At 39.5% G+C, this 17,563-nt stretch overlaps 1 protein-coding gene across 1 annotated transcript in view; it reads right to left on the bottom strand.

The window, feature by feature from the left end:
- Positions 1–17,563, bottom strand: part of plxna3 (plexin A3) — a 181,298-nt gene that overhangs the window by 28,470 nt on the left and 135,265 nt on the right. Inside the window, 4 exon segments of the mRNA XM_073816195.1 lie at positions 116–236; positions 1,843–1,991; positions 2,107–2,297; positions 5,369–5,465. Coding sequence (XP_073672296.1) covers positions 116–236; positions 1,843–1,991; positions 2,107–2,297; positions 5,369–5,465 — 558 coding nt within the window.

Here is a 17,563-nt window from a genome sequence, read left to right as displayed (position 1 = left end):
GCTGCTCGGTCGGTCCATGATGGCATTTTAGTATGAAGAAGCCTTTTAGGGAAACGACCACTCCTGCATGTCTGTTATTTTAACCAAATGTTTCCCGAAATAGGTGATGACGTACCACAAAAGAGTACGTTTGGGATGACTGTGTCCGGTACTCAGCGCTGCAGTCGCCGATACACAACTCCACCGGACCACTGGGAGGGCTCGACATGAGAGATTCTTCCATATCACACACGATCCTGTAAACACAAACACACAGAAATCACTCACAGTGCTCATAAATGGATATGAACTGATCAAAAATGCTTTTCCGCATGCTTTTAAAAAGTAAACGATTGAGGATGAATCTAAGGATTCCAAAAATGAAATCAAGCCCAGAAAAGAATATTATAAAGTGACGAGAACACTGTTGTGCGCAAAGAAAACAAAATGAACAATTTTATCCAACAATTTGTTCTCCTCATGGTCGTTAAGTGCGCGTTCACAAGCAGACTATGGCGCATGCTGCAGATGTCACCTGCTGACGTAGTTGCCAGCGTACAGACACAGAATACGCCGGCAAGTAATTTGTGCATTTATATGGGCTGTTTAATTATTGTTTTAAATCTTTGCGTGATGGCTTAAATTAAAAAACAAAAATGCGCTGTAGTCCAATGGACCAATGAGGTGAACAAATTGTTGAATAAAATCGTTCGTTTTGTTTTGTTTGCGCACATATGTGTTGTAGACACTTATTTTTTTTTTCTTGACCCAATATTATTATTGAACTACTGAAATCACCTTTTTGGCGATGTCTTTCATTCCAACATGATCTCACAAAGTTCCATGGTATTGTCACGGATCTCTGCATTTTTCCGTGTCCGTACCACGGACTTTCTTTCCGTGTCAGTATCACGTATTGGTTACTCAATTGTTTTTCCTATTTTTAAACCATTGTCGGGTGGATTTGGGGTTAGAGGTGGGGCTTGGATGTCATTTAACTTTTGGTTTATACTATTTTTTTCCGGTTTTTTAAACAATTGTTGCCTGACGTTAGGGTTAGAGTTGGGTTTGGGTTAGGATATCATTTTATGAAACAGAAAGTCGTTCTAACCCCAAAACCATGTGACAATGGTAAGAAAATAGGAAAAAAAATTGAGTAACCCAATACGTGAAACTGACACGGAAAAGAAAGTCTGTGGTATGGACACGGAAAAATGCGGAGATCCGTGACAATGACACGGATAAATGAGCAAAATATTTCTTGACTATAACACGGAAAGTCGTGAGAACAGGTTGGTCATTCGTTTCTTGGCTTGATTTTGTAAATCAAACTGCAGTCTATGGGACAGACACAAGCCTCCCGGTTTTCATCAAAAATATCTAAAAATGTGTTCTGAAGACAATCGAATGACTTTAAAAGTGGTTTTAAAGTGATTTATGATAAAATTTTAATTTTGGGTGAACTAACCCTTTAAGACTGGTTCGTGGTCCATGGTCACATATTAGACATGGCACTATGGTAATACTATGCTTTTTATGTTTGCATGCACCATGGTTTTTTAAACTACATAAGAGAAAGAGCTTCAAACCAATATACAAAACTGCCAGATTTTAGACCTTTTATTTTCATAATGATCACAACTATAATGTGTACCTCAAATGCACTTTGAATAATAACATCTGCCAAATCCAAATGATAATGTAAACATAGGAACATGCATTTCTGTAAACCAGCTTTGTGTATTGTAAAAGATGTGAACTGAATGTGAATTGGTTCAATAATGGCATCAGATGGTAACACCGTGCTACTTTCATATATACTATGGTATATATTTTACACCATGTTTACACTACAGTACCCACCTCTCCGCGCTGACATATTCAGCAGCAGCAGGGTTGCAGCGGACGCCCGCCACACGCACATGCGTGATCTCTCGAACCTGCAGCCCCAGGTTCTCACCCTCAATGGTCACACGCGTGCCGCCCTCTTTCGGCCCTGTTTGAGGTCGGATCTACAGGAACATTGGGTTGTAGGTTGACATAAATAATTTAAATTTTTCATTCAATATCGATTAAATGTTGGGTCAATGTCTATTAAGAGAGATTAACATGTGTGGTGTATGTTACCATAGTAATGCGTGGATGACTGCAGCGTATGTTACGTCGGCCCTGATGCATCCAGTTGCTTTCAGGTGAAGAGCAGTGTTGTTTTAAGAGACACTTTTTATCGGCCAAACACCAGCCGCATTCAAATGTGCTTTCTGCCTTCAGACACAGTCCACAGCTGTCTCTCTGTGCTTCACACTTATATAAGAGAGCTACACACAAACACACACACAGAGAGAGATACACAGTGAAAATACAGCCGTACTCTCAGCTGGCCGGTGTGGAGCAAAGCCAACTACGCCATGCCAATCGATAATTGAACTGTAGAGGAGAGATGGCCGATGAGAAACCCACGCCTGCATTTACGGTACTGTGATTTAATACGCTTCCCACCCGCATGACCCTGGGCCTTTAAACAGCACAAATCAAGGCTGTTCTGGGGTAGTAGGCGTACAGGTCGAATTTTTTTACATAAACGCTAGTGAGCTGCCCCGCTGTTTAACATCTACATCTCAATGAAATCAGAGGATTATGAATGATTTGTAATGTTCTCAAAGGGTAAAAAACAGGAGTGTCACACACTTCATGATAAATATTCTGATCGCCCCTGGTGGTTGGCTGAAGTATAGAGACAGAGCGCAACACGTCATAACCTGAAAACCACGCCAACCTGGAGAAAAACAATCATCCGTCTCCATTGACTTTGTATTGCGAGAGTCTGCCTCCTTGTAATTTCCTAAAAGCTGTATGTACAGCTAACAAGCCAAAAAAACCCAGAAAAAAGTTTTTATAAGCTGTCGACCCCAACAAACTAGCGTTTAAAGACACAAAAGTGGATACAGGCAACTTTTCATAGCACTACTATTAGTAGAACTGCGCCCACTAGAAGGAAACGTAGTCAGAGATCCACTTTTGTGTCTTTAAACGCTAGTTTGTTGGGGTCGACAGCTTTTAAAAACGTATTTCTGTTTTTTTAACTTATTATTTGTACACCTTATCACACAGCAGCTTTAAGGCATTATTCAGTTTTTTGTTATAAGCCAGAAATGAGACGGATGGGACATAAGGCAAAAATCTCATAAGACTACAAATTAATTTTGTTATTTTAGATATTTCTTATGATTTTAATGTGCTTTGTGACAACTTGGAGTGTAACGACTTAATTTGTATGTTAGTGATTAAGACAAAAAAGGGAAATGGGCGGGGCATTGAATCCATGGCTCCACCTTACAATCGCTCCATATGACATCAGCAGTGCAAGATGTCAGCACCCATTTTTGAGATTTGGGCTTTAACTTCCTAAGACCCGAGCTTTGGTTTGTCTTTTTTTCAGATTTCTTCCAGCTATTTTGTACGGAGCCCCTAAGGGGACATGGAGCAAAAATGAAATAAAGTGTAGTTTTGCATGCGCACGTGAAACTACCGCGCGCGCACGTGACACTACCCCGTTAAGTTTTGCGTGCCCGCGTGAAACTTTTGCATGCGCACATGAAAATTTCGGTTTCACGTGCCCACGCGATAGTTTCACGTGCCCACGCGATAGTTTCACGTGCCCACGCGATAGTTTCACGTGCCCACGCGATAGTTTCACGTGCCCACGCGATAGTTTCACGTGCCCACGCGATAGTTTCACGTGCCCACGCGATAGTTTCACGTGCCCACGCGATAGTTTCACGTGCCCACGCGATAGTTTCACGTGCCCACGCGATAGTTTCACGTGCCCACGCGATAGTTTCACGTGCCCACGCGATAGTTTCACGTGCCCACGCGATAGTTTCACGTGCCCACGCGATAGTTTCACGTGCGAGGGTGAATGGTTTTTTACTCCAATGTCAATTTAGGGGCTTGGTAATTTTGAGATTATGAAGAACCAATAAATATATTAACAATTTTTTTTTCTTTGAACATGAAGCAGTTCCAGTTACACATAATTAATTATTAAGGTGCAAACAACAACAAAAATGCCAGGTCTTAGGAGGTTAAAGGAAGTCTATGGAGACATGTTGTCCATTTTTTTCCAGTACATGGTAAAAAACCTGAAGCTATGGACTATGTATTTTTTTGCAAATACATAGCATTGATGAATTGGGTTAAACAGGGCAATTTAAATTAGATGGAGCTTATTTTAGTGCAAAATAAAATATGTTCAAAAGTTTCCTTGTCATTGCCATGCATTCTTGAATTATGTGAGGTTTGGACAAAAAGAGGTAGCTATCAAATATTTTCTAGGTAGGCTTCACATTGAGGTTTGCAACAAATCCTGAAAAATAGGCAATTCTGTTAAGGCGAGCCGAGAAGCCGAATTGCCGTCTCAGCTTAGAATGAAAGACCATTGAAAGCGCGGTCACGGGGTAATATACACACAAAACCAATCATTTACCACTGAGATTGTATCTAGCCACAACGTAAGCTATGAGCTTCTCAATCGGCTCCAATCGTCTGAAACTGATAATGGAGCGCTTGATAAACTTCTCATGAGATATACCAACTACTGGAGGTCGTTTGGTTCATAGTACGGTGAAAGTAAATATAAACTGATGTAGTGTGGACCGCAGTACTCTTATATAAGGCTGAAACAGACAGATATCCTGTTATCAATAAAACATGTAGCTCATACTGACACAACACCTGACAGACAACGTGCATTTGAAATCCAGATGAAATAAAATAAAAGATGTATTAAGTTTCACTTTATGAGAAGGTAACGCTCTCCAGCATGAAGGGGACAGTGGGTACGTTCATAAAATATGAATGCAGAGAGGATAAGTTTCATATTTTTTTGAGGGCCTGTTACTCACAACTTTAAAACAAATGTTGCTATGTTTTTCAACATATTGCTTTTGCTAAGGAAAAGAGCGCTTGGGATATAAAATAAATCTAACTGATTGGATAACATCACAGATAACATCAACATATCAAGACAGATCAATAACCTCCATAACCTTATTGTAAGGATGTGTGCTTCTCTAGGAACTCTGTTGACCTTTATGACTGTTAATAAAATCAGTGACCGGACATTTTACATAATCAAGTCCATCTACATGCATAAACAACTCATACATTAATGTGCATAAACCTAATATACACCATAAAATAAATTTAATTTGAATAAAAAGTGATTCATTAAATTGTTTCAATGCCAATAGAATGAATTTAAACCTTTAGGAACCAAGGTCGGATAAAAAGTGGAGTCCATTGTTGCCCACCCTGACCAATCTGACAGGGCATCTTTCTGCACTAGAAAACAACCCTAAGTTACAAAATAGAGGTCCATGACCCTTACCTCTCGTGGTGGGCGGCTTGTCGATAGGAAAGTCACCGTCCCACACAATAGAGAAATCCACAGGCAGGTCACCCATCTCATTCCCATCATACCAGTACTGCAAGAGACAAGAGGAATAACATCATTCACTTTTCAGACAGGAAAATATGTTTCTTCTGTAATTGTAAAGCACTTTAAGGGTCGAATTCTCCTCTTCCACCCAAACAAGTGGACAAGCTGATCATTTGTAACCTCAACAACACTCCAGCACTGATGATGATGATGTCATCTAACATCCTTAATTGGTGATGATAACATTTGTCCTATCACAAGTGACATCATCTGAACATCACAGTGATGACCACTGAAGATGATGTCATCAAACATCCTTCATCGATGATGATAACATCTGTCCTATCACAAGTGACATCATCTAAACATCATGCGCTGTGTATGACTTGTGATGATAATAATGCAGTAGTCTCATTCTGTTCACAAACAATTATTTTATTTAGACTTTTACTTGTCCTGACATTATTTTTTGCGTGCTTTAACATGTTTAGTGTATAAAGTGTGTATAAAATATATTTCCATGGATGCTTTTATCTAAAATGGATGGGATTAAACTCATGACCTTTAAGCTGCTAATGCAATGCTCTACCAAGTTGAAACACGCAAAATATAACATTTGAATTACTTTAATTTAAAAAGAAACGACTTGGTTTTTGTGTGCATGTAAATGTAACACTTTTGAATTCAAAAATATTATACTTATAAATTATAACCAAGCATTTTGTAGTAAAACAATGGCAAATGACAAAATAAATGATTCATTTACTGTATAAATGACAAGTCATTAGCCTCTTTCACACAATAATTCTGGTAAATTACCATGAATTTACCAGAATGAATTTACCAGTAAATACAAAAATATGCTGTTCACACATGCAGTGACGTTCTGTCTTTTTACCAGTAAGACATCATTCACACATCAGTATCAAAATACCGGTAAACTCGGAGAGAAAGCGGAAGTTACCTGTGGCGCGCGGCCGGCGAGCTCCGTCCGTGTCGTATTTGTAAACGGCGGGTTATGACTTAATATCCACGGTCCGTATTTTGTTGTTTTCACATCGGTGGGAAGCGGTCGCGAAGTTGCTCATGACCAAACAACCTTGCGTTAGGCGGCGTCAAACGGAACCTGCGCGTTTGCACATTAGGCTTCACAGATGGTGTGCTAAGGACGTCGGCAATTTGGCAATTAGATGGTAAGCTGTTTTAAACAACTTTGGTGAAGAATGTGGATGTTAACTTCAGGTGTGCTCGACTTTTAAGCAACATGTGTGTGGAAACGTCTGTAAACAGTCTGGGGGATACCGCGTCACCTGTATAAAAAACTTTCTGATTGGCCCGCCCGATCTGTCAGCGCGGTCTGACGTCATCTAAATGCCGGTAATGCTATATTTTTCGTTCACACACAGCGCTTACCGGCAAATTACCGTTAATCTTACAACCTGTCTTACTGGTAAATTGGGAGCACTGATTTACCGGAAAGGTTCTGTTCACACATGACATGTTAACTGCAATTTACCAGTAAATTACCAGTAAAGACTGTATGTGTGAAAGGGACTATTCCTGTTATTCCATAGTTAATGTTGACCTAGATACACTTACCACAGCAGATTCCCAACAACATTTTTGTCCATCACAAAAACAGATATGTGATCAATAAACAAATTACACAGAGATAACAACTGTCAACCCCCTTTCAACAGAGTCATTGTGTTGTCCGGGTTCCCACACCTTAGTTAACTTCAAATTCAAGGACTTTTCAAGGACTTTCCAAGTCCAATACTCTCAAATTCAAGAACTAAATGTGGGGACACATTTCAAGTGAGAGCAAGGTTACATCGTGTTACCTTTTAAAAATACATTGTTACAGTTCCCTTTCGAGGGAACTCGCGCTGCGTCACTGCGGTGACACTTTGAGGACGCCTCCAGTGGTAAGTGCGTCTGAATGTGTATATCAAATTCAACCAATGGTGAGGCTTGACGACAAAGACAGGGTGATGCGGGAGCCAGGAAGTATATCGCTATCTGAAATATTGTCAAAGACGGTGTTACAGGGACGCAGGAAGTATGGCGTCTCGTTCCCTTCTCAGGGAGACGTTTTCATGTGTCAAACACAACTATGCAAAAAAGCATTTTGGTATGAATCAACATTTGCATACAGAAGATATAAGCATTTAAAGTGAACAGTTTAGGACGTATGCTTAAAAAGTCTAGAATTTGAATGATATTATCCTACACTACACAGGGAATAATATGGATTTTTTTTGTTGCATAAAAAAGATTCAAGCACTTTCAATGACCTGTATCTTTGTAGGTATATTTTCAAAAACTTCCAAGGGCCTTGAATTTCCCCCCAGCTTTACAAACTTTCAAGGATCTCAAGGACCCGTGGGAACCCTGGTTGTGTTCAGACTAAAAGCACAAAGGCCAGTAGACTCAGGTTCGGGTAGAGAAGCATGTGGATGAAGGTGTGTGTAGTTTTTTCTGTAGTTTTTATTATCTGGGTTTTAATTAGCAACAACACTCAGAGTACTTAGCCGACGCAACCCTGAGAGAGTATCGTTGATCGGGTGCATCGATCGCTGAGATGCTTGCTTAAGGAGACTTTAAGGTGAAATGGGAAAAGAGCATGAGAGCAAACCACTCTGGATTCAGCGTTACAAACTACCATCTCTGCATCTTGACATCACTTTCACAGATTAATAAAGTAACACACCATTTGAAAAGTCCATGGCAACATAAAAGGTGCAAACTGAGCACATTATCATCATTTAAATGCTTTCATCTTAACCTCATTCGGGTTTGGAGAAATTCTGTATACTACATTCTGGTACTTTGCTTCCAAAAGTTCAAGATTTGTGCATGCAAACAGCATTTACAGTAGCACATATTTTGTCGGGCACATTTGCACTGTTAACTGATCTGCATTACCTGAATTCCTTAAGTGAATCGGATGCTGAAACAAAGCAGATGAAGCATGCAAATAAACAGCGACATCAGCGGGCACAGTTCATTTGCACTGAATTCCCTCCATAGCTGTAAAACGGCACTGCGTTTACTTCCTTTTTTGGCAAAGCCGAAATCTGAACAGACAAACAAAGACCCTGATCCGACAGAACCTCACATCTCACGCAGTCATCGGGTCTAACTGAAACGTCAGCTGTTACACATCAGCGTTTATCCATCCGTACAGTACTGTACAGGCCGGATAACTCAGGGAAAATAATGCAATGCCACAATCATCCGGTGACAATCCGAGGGGCCGTGGAAAAGCGTCCTTCAGTAGTGCTTGTGTGGTAAGCTGGAATCTTTCGCAGCTGTTCGCAGGAAAATATCCAGGAGGAACTTCGGCATGCGTTGCTGTGGAAAAACTGTGTTGAAAGCCTGTGCTAAACCTCATTCAACCTGTTGACGCCAGGCACACAACAGTCTGACATCTCTATGTGACACAGCAGCTGGGCATCTTAACTGGGGTCAATTATGGATGCCCTGCATACTGGTTTAGGTCACTACTAGAACATCATTAAGGCAGCTTGGACAATTTTGATGACAAGCTTTAGGGAAAAGACTCGCTTTACTAATGCATTTCATAAAACGCATTTTGCTCGAGGAGAAAACAGGAGGGTGCTAATGGTACAGTCGAGGAATTGATCACATCAGTGCAATTCCACATTAACTTTGAATAAACAACGCTCATTTGTTTAAAGTCACACAATGAGCTTTAATTCACCAACCGCAAGCTGAACTAATTCTGTGTAAATCATTCGTAAATGTTACATTAATTGATGCACTTAGCGGTTTCAAAAAAGTTTAACCAATGATCATTACACACATTTGTTTCATGAAAGGCTTTTGTAAAATATCAAAAATAAATGCTTTTAAAGAGGTTATGAAACATAAGTAAATCTAGGTTGCGCTAATGCGTGACGCCTCGACATGTGCTGACGCCAGCAGTGAGAAGAATCACACGCCGTGCGTTTTGGAAAATAGCGTGATGCATTTTCTTTCCTCCGATGAAGGTTTAGGCTTTGAGGAGATTAGCCGGCGTGTGTAAATGGGTGGAAACCTTTGTGTTTGCCCATACAATACTGCTTATCTCTGCCAGTACTGAATTGATTTTCCTCCAGCTTCTCTTCTCTCTGTATCACGGTGTGTTGTGTGCAGACAGGCTGGCCTGGTTCTGTCAGAGCCCATGACTGGCAAATGACAAAGCCTTTAAAAACCCATCCTCAGTTTAACTGAATGCACAAAATGCAATAGACATTTTACCAATGTCATCTGACTCTTCGGAGCATATTTCAGTCTAGTATGCATGCTTAATCAAAGAGTGTAATGTGTACTAGCCACACGTGGGTTTTTAAAGAAACCACTCTTAAAAATTGGCGTGCTCAATAATCCACTTATTGCAGCAAAGTTAATACACCGCTACCGTTTACGGCCCTGGCTATGATGAATAACGTATGCAGATATTGGCTCGGGGGAAAAAACTGCTGCTTCTTAAAAACCCAGCCTTCTTTTGAAATTAAGTGATTGCAATTAATTCGAGTGGAACTCGCCGGAACCGCGTTTCAAGTATTTAGCAGAATTACATTGTTAAAAATACTTGTGCCGTAGGTTTTCATCTCTGGACACGCTCGACCCGTCAATGGCGCCCTCTTCGAATGACAAAATGAAAATCAATAGAACTTAATGACGGAGGTCCTGTACATTTAATTAAGTTACGAACTGGACCAGAGTCAGCAGAAAGACACAACAGCACCAATGATACGTGCAAAGTGAGCCCGGTGTGTGTGTGTGCGCGCATTACGCTAACCTAATTATTGAATCACAGCTATCCCATTACTAAAGACAGCCCGGCAATAACAGGACATAATTCACTTCAACAAATGCTACATCACTGCTTAATTTCCAGGTTGGGAGAGGGGAATTCTGGGATATGATAGAAAAGACAGACACAGTCAATCGGACCAACTATGTGACTTGGTTAGGTAAGCTCACCACGTGGACACACGTGCAACAAATCTACAGCTGAACATACAGTCCGGTATATGGTGAAAGTCAAACCAAAGCATTCTTTCCCTGTGAGGGAAGCGTCTTAGTTTTGGTGGTTTTTTTGCATAGCACAGCCGAGTCTGCTAATGCATAAAAAATGCTCAGTTTGCGGCGTATGGGACGAAATGCATCAGGCTACGTATTAAAATGAATTCATCAACTAATGCATGATCAATCTCCTGCATAAGGCCCATTTGCTGCCGCATGGCAACCGCGAGGACACCAGCGCCAAAACCTCAAGCTCTGCTGATGTGGCAACTAGTAATTGAAATCATTCTTTTACAGCCGACTAGCGTAAGGAAGTTTTCTGGCCGTAGTTAGGAGCAGGTGATTGTTAAAACACGTTTCCCTCCGCAGCGCAGCGGACGACGGCTAATGCCTGATTGAGCACTTGATGAGAATAATGGAATAATGAGGGTGAGGTTTTTAAAAATGCCTGACGAAAATAACGTAAGTGTTTTTATTCAAAAAGCTTCCGCTACCCTGCACCGAGGATAATGGTTCTTTGTAAGTACCCTCTCCATCAAGAGCCTGGTTCAGAACTTGGGCATTGTGTAATAAAGGCCTTCTCGCTACGTTTCCCCGGTAACATGGCCGGTGCCTGTCGCTAAGGGGTCAGCTGCGCTTAGCAACGCTTATGCTCGTGGACTCATTTGGAGTATTTTGCACACTGTTCTGTTCTTGGAAAAAATGAATTTCTTTGGATATTACCTCGGCTCACAGAAGCACACCTTGTACGGATGCATTTTATAAAAGTCCAGACTGAACATCCTTGTTATGTTTCAATCGGAACGTGGAATTGCACATTCATCTTACACGTTCATCTTTTGTTCATACCGATCCATTCACACTATGACAGTGTATCACTGCTGTTTTGAGTTGCCTGTCTGGCTTTTAACCCAGATTAGAATTCCCATTTACTCATGTGACACAGCCACAAATCAATCTGCTGAGATATTTGCAAGTCAAGTATCAGACGATTATCATACAACTCAACATCTGGTCCCCTTGTCAAATACGAGCAGCGTGCAATATTACAAGACTGTGCAGTTACAATGAACAAAGAATTTATGTTTAACATTATTTACACTTGTCTTAACCTACAGTAGTGACCAAAAGTAATGTCCAACACTAGGTAAGTTTACATGCAACCAAATAATCCGATTGTAATCATATTGATGGCTCAATCGTATTGAAAAGTCTTCATGTAAACACCTTAATCAATACGATTGAGGACGATCGGATGCAAATTTGGATCGTATTGAAGGGGTGGTGTACTCTGATACGTGATCCGATCAGCAGGAGAAAAGAATGCATGTAAATGCGTGAATCGTAGTATTTTCTAAATCTGATGCAAAAATACCTTGTGCACATGCACAGAACATTTGTGCTCCAAGTTCACTTATTATATTTACCTCTTATATCACATGATTCTCGTCACAGAAACACGCAATAGCAAGGCAATAGCATCATGCATTATTAAGGTAACGTTAATGGGGTCACGGGCTTTACACCCGGTGTACTAAATTCTGCAGCGTTTATGTATACTTTTAAAACATTAGGCTACTTAATAAAATGACGTTATGCCTTTTGAAAAGTGTGTTTTCATTACCTATATCCGAACAACTTTCTCCAAATCAGTTTGACTTTTATCTAGAGATAAAGCATGAACTTGACGAGAGATGCTGTCCCCGTAGCGTAGCGTTGCCAAGTCATCTGCTTTTTTTCGAGTTCAGATTTGAGCTACTGTTTTAAGATTTTTCTGTGGGTTAAAGATTAAATGATTCAGTTGCTAAGTTATTGGTATTTGGCCTGTGAATAGTCATTGGGATGCTTTTGGGCTAGTTTTGAACGTCCATTCGGATGGTTTTGATTAGTGATGCACCGATGTATCGGCCGCCGATATTTATCTGCCGATTTTTGATGAATTTGAAACCATCGGCAATAGCACGAGAAATGTTTATTAATTAACTGCATAAAGAAATCCATTATATGTAAAAAATTTATTAATGTTGTTTATAAAATAAATGCTGAATATCAAAAACCACCTTTGAAGGTTGTCATGTTGTCTTATCATATTTGTTTTAGCTTAATTTTTTGCCTCTCTTATTATGTTGGTCAGTTGAATGTTAATTAGATCAAATCCATGTTCAGTAAAAATTATTTGATGCAGAAATAAACTAGCTAATAGACCAACTGTATCGTATGGTATACAAGTGTTTAATATCGGCATCGGCCAGAAGTTGCCTGTTTAAATCGGTATCGGCCCAAAAAAAATCCTATCGGTGCATCCCTAGTTTTGATGCGCGAATCTGGCAACCCTGGCTGTGCGCTTGCGCAGACTTTAGGTTTGGATTCTATATAATGTACACGTAAACAAACATTTAAATCAGATTGCAATGTTTAGGGTGCATGTAACTGTATTGTCGTAACCTTCAATCGTATTAAATTCAGTCGAATTGACAACATTTTGTGCATGTAAACATAGCCATTTAATCTTTGCTCTTGCTCTTTATTTGTGACCCTGCCTGTGAAAACTCAGCTAATGTCATATGTTTTTTGTGGTTTTATGGTTTTCTACATAAAATCATACAATAATGTAACGGTCAGTCTGTGAAAATATAATCTTTATATCTTTAATACTGACTGAGGTCATGTCAAAGATTGAAATTAAATGCATTAAATGCTCATTAGATTATGAAACATAAGCCTCAATTTCACAGACAGTCTCACATGTTTTATTAATATTTTGTATGCATGTTGCAGTAACACTTTACAATAAGGTTATATGTGTTAACAATTAGTTAATGCATTAGCTAACATGAACATGAACAGTAAACATTACTTGTACAGCATTTATTCATCTTACTGTAGCTTATGTTTATTTAGGCATTTACTAATATATTTATAAAATCAAGCGTCGTAACTGTTAACATTAATTAATGCACCATGAACTATATAACTGTATTGACATGAACTAACATTAACAAGAATTAATACATGCAAAACTATATTGTTCATACTAGTTAATGCATTTACTAAAGTAAACTAATGCAACCTTATTGTAAAGTGCTACCCAAGTTGCATTGACAAAAAAACCAAAGCTCAGCTTTAAGAAGGATTTAAGGAGGCAATAAATAAAAAAAGATGTGCAAAGATCATAAAGACAAAGCCACGGACAATGACTACAAAATATTTGTGTACATTCATATAAAACCCAGATGCCATGGTTTGTGTTTTTGCCTATTTTTTTTAGTTTAGGGATTTGTCCATTTTGTACCATAATTTCCCCCAAATTGATTATTTTCGGTACCTTAGAGGTGTAAAACAACCTGGGGTGCATTTCCCAAAAGCAACTACTGTATGGTCGCAAGTTCTGTCGTTACCAATAGAGTCCAATGGTAACACCGCCGATGCTTTTGGAAAACGCACCTCTGGTTAGTAAGGGTGAGTAAGCAATGACAAAATTTTACATTTAACGTTATATTTGAGTGAAATTGTGTTTCTTTCATGAATGATACCTTTTCAGGTTACCTTGCTTTCACATACTTTGGCTGTGTTTTGATCACAAAGCCCTGATCTACCACTACACCACCTCTTCATGACTACATGCACCGATTCACTTACTAGCTGGATCCATTCGCATGTTGATAGATTATTGCGCAGATTCTCATATTAGATTGGGTACAGTAAAATCCATTGTGACGTGAAAGATGTTGAAGTCGCACAATAGCTGTATTGTGACACGCTAAAAGGGCAGCTGTCTAAATTCTAGGGTGAGGCAGGAAGGGGAACAGCTGAGAAATTAGGGAGAATGCAGGATCGGTTAACTTGATTTTTGTCAAAAATAATGACCCCTCAATTTCAGCATGAGCCGGAGACAGAGCCTAAGGGAGAGCGGTTAGGTCAGGATAAGAGCTGATTAACTGGCTGGAATACAACACCAGAACAGCACTGTGCCTTTGTCTTCAACACTGTGACCTCAACGCCTTTTCAACAACAACAAAACCCACAGAAACAGCCAACTGATAGTATTCACAACTAACATGCTATAGAAATACCAAGTGATTATAAAAAACGCCACAGATTTGATGTCTTTTGCACATAAACAGTACTGTGCAAAGGCACAATTAAAGCTTAATAAAAAATATCTAAAATGTTTATTTGTAATTCTGCATTAGCTTGTCACTTAAATGATATTAATATACACTACCGGTCAAAAGTTTAGGATCAAAGGTGTACATTTAAATGCTTGAAATTACTTTTGTAGACACAAATATACTTGTGCCAAACATATTAGAAAATAAAAATAAATATATTTTAGACTGAATATTGAAGTAAAGCAGCCAATGAGAGCAGAGAATAGATGTGAAATCCTTTAATATTTTTTAAAATTTGTCTTGTAGTCAAAGCAAGACTACACTTCAGATGAAATATAACAGAGTTTTGATTTATTTTGGATGCTTTTCAACCCAATATAATTCCCTTTGTTACATTTTTGTCATGCAATATAGTTTTAATGAGTTTACTATTATTGTATAATGTGGAAAAAATATAAATAAAGAATGTGTAAGTGCATAACCCTTTGACCGGCAGTGTATATTTCCAAACCCTCTCTGCTATGATTTTTGCATGAACAAGTCTTACAACAGATGGCATGACCCACACATCGATCCGATCTCACCATCGAGTCAGAAAAACAGACCAAGAAAATCTATATCGATTTTCCAACTGACATCCTATTGTAAAATATAAAAACTTATTTTCTTAGGATTTTGGCATATAGTAACGTGTATATATATTGTGAATTGCATCGACACATACTGTGTAGTACATTATACAAACATATACAACACATATTCAATCTTAAGGTCCGCTATTCATTTTATTATTTAGGCACTGATGGACTCAACATGAATGACCCTGAAGTCTAAGAACAAAACTGTATGACCTCTAAAACCGTCACCTGCAATGGTTGTAAAATAACATTAGTTACCCCGACTGCCGTCTCGCTTACAGGAGTGCATGCAGCAGTATGAGAATAAAAACAGCTGACTGTTTCATATATGCTCTCAGATGATGTGAAAACAGACAAATAGAAGTGACTGATCTGGTGCCGCCCATCTGAGGGCGCTCACAATTTCATTAGCACGGACCCCACGGTCTCAAAGTCACCTGCTGTTGGTCCCGGAGCACGACTCTTTCATATTGATCGATGCCTCGCACAGGCATGCATGTGTGTGTGTACAGAAAGGGAGTGGCCGATGACATGATCTCATGGGATTGAGTGTAATCTGTATCAGGTCACCACTGATGTTCGATTGCTGTTCAGAAAAGATGCAGACCGCGCCGGAGATGATGTGCAATTTCTATGTTGTGTCAACAATAATGAGACTATCAGTTAATCTGTACATCCCCTGACCACCAGAGAAAGAGAGAGAGAGAGAGAGAGAGAGCAATGAAGTGACAGACAAAAAGATTAAAACATAAGAGAGAGAGGGGGAGGTGAGCTGATAAAAACAAACAGTGAAAACATGTGGGATTGGTTTACTTTCACTTCATCTCAACACACTGCATCATGAAACACTCAACACAAGTAAGCAAACACTTTAAACTACGCAACCTTAGTGTAATGCATTTTTGCATTCTCAAAATGTATGTTGCATCCCGAGCATTTAGTGGGCATTAACAAAAACGGTCTGCTGGGTGAAACACAACAAAACTAGATTGTTGCAATTGACAACGCTGTCACAAACATATTTATTATATAATAAAACCTAAGTATAAATAATTATAAATAATGAAAATAATGAAAAAATGTCACTGTTGCTTAACTGCAATCTGTAACTTTTGTGTTAAAAAACCCCACAAAAATCTGTTTTTGTGCATGTACATAAACGATCAGTGTTCAAAACTATCCCCTTACTTTACCACAATCAAAGCGTTACGCTTATAATAATAATAATCTGAGCTATCGGGTTGGAGTTCACAAGAAACGCACACTCACCTTAAGGATTATTAGGAACACCATACTAATACTGTATTTGACACCCTTTCACCTTCAGAACTGCCTTAATTCTACGTGGCATTGATTCAACAAGGTGCTGAAAGCATTCTTTAGAAATATTGGCCCGTATTGATAGGATAGCATCTTGCAGTTGATGGAGATTTGTGGGATGCACATCCAGGGAACGAAGCTCCCGTTCCACCACATCCCAAAGATGCTCTATTGGGTTGAGATCTGGTGACTGTGGGGGCCATTTTAGTACAGTGAACTCAGTGTCATGTTCAAGAAACCAATTTGAAATGATTCGAGCTTTGTGACATGGTGCATTATCCTGCTGGAAGTAGCCATCAGAGGATGAGTGCATGGTGGTCATAAAGGGATGGACATGGTTAGAAACAATGCTCAGGTAGGCTGTGGCATTTAAACGATTCCAAGTTGGCACTAAGGGGACTAATGTGTGCCAAGAAAACATCCCCCACACCATTACACCACCACCACCAGCCTGCACAATGGTAACAAGGCATGATGGATCCATGTTCTCATTCTGTTTATGCCAAATTCTGACTCTACCATCTGAATGTCTCAACAGAAATCAAGACTCATCAGACCAAGCAACATTTTTCCAGTCTTCAACTGTCCAATTTTGGTGAGCTCGTGCAAATTGTAGCCTCTTTTTCCTATTTGTAGTGGAGATGAGTGATACCCGGTGGGGTCTGCTGCTGTTGTAGCCCATCCGCCTCAAGGTTGTGCGTGTTGTGGCTTCACAAATGCTTTGCTGCATACCTCGGTTGTAACAAGTGGTTATTTCAGTCAAAGTTGCTCTTCTATCAGCTTGAATCAGTCGACCTCTGACCTCTAGCATCAATAAGGCATTTTCACCCACATGACTGCCACATACTGGATGTTTTTCTCTTTTCACACCATTCTTTGTAAACCCTAGAAATGGTTGTGTGTGAAAATCCCAGTAACTGAGCAGATTGTGAAATACTCAGACCGGCCCGTCTGGCAACAACAACCATGCCACGCTCAAAATTGCTTAAATAACCTTTCTTTCCCATTTTGACATTCAGTTTGGAGTTCAGGAGATT

The sequence above is a fragment of the Paramisgurnus dabryanus genome, chromosome 11 (assembly GCF_030506205.2).
Source record: "Paramisgurnus dabryanus chromosome 11, PD_genome_1.1, whole genome shotgun sequence".
Taxonomy (NCBI): Eukaryota; Metazoa; Chordata; class Actinopteri; order Cypriniformes; family Cobitidae; genus Paramisgurnus; species Paramisgurnus dabryanus.
This window is presented reverse-complemented; position numbering and strand designations above follow the sequence as displayed.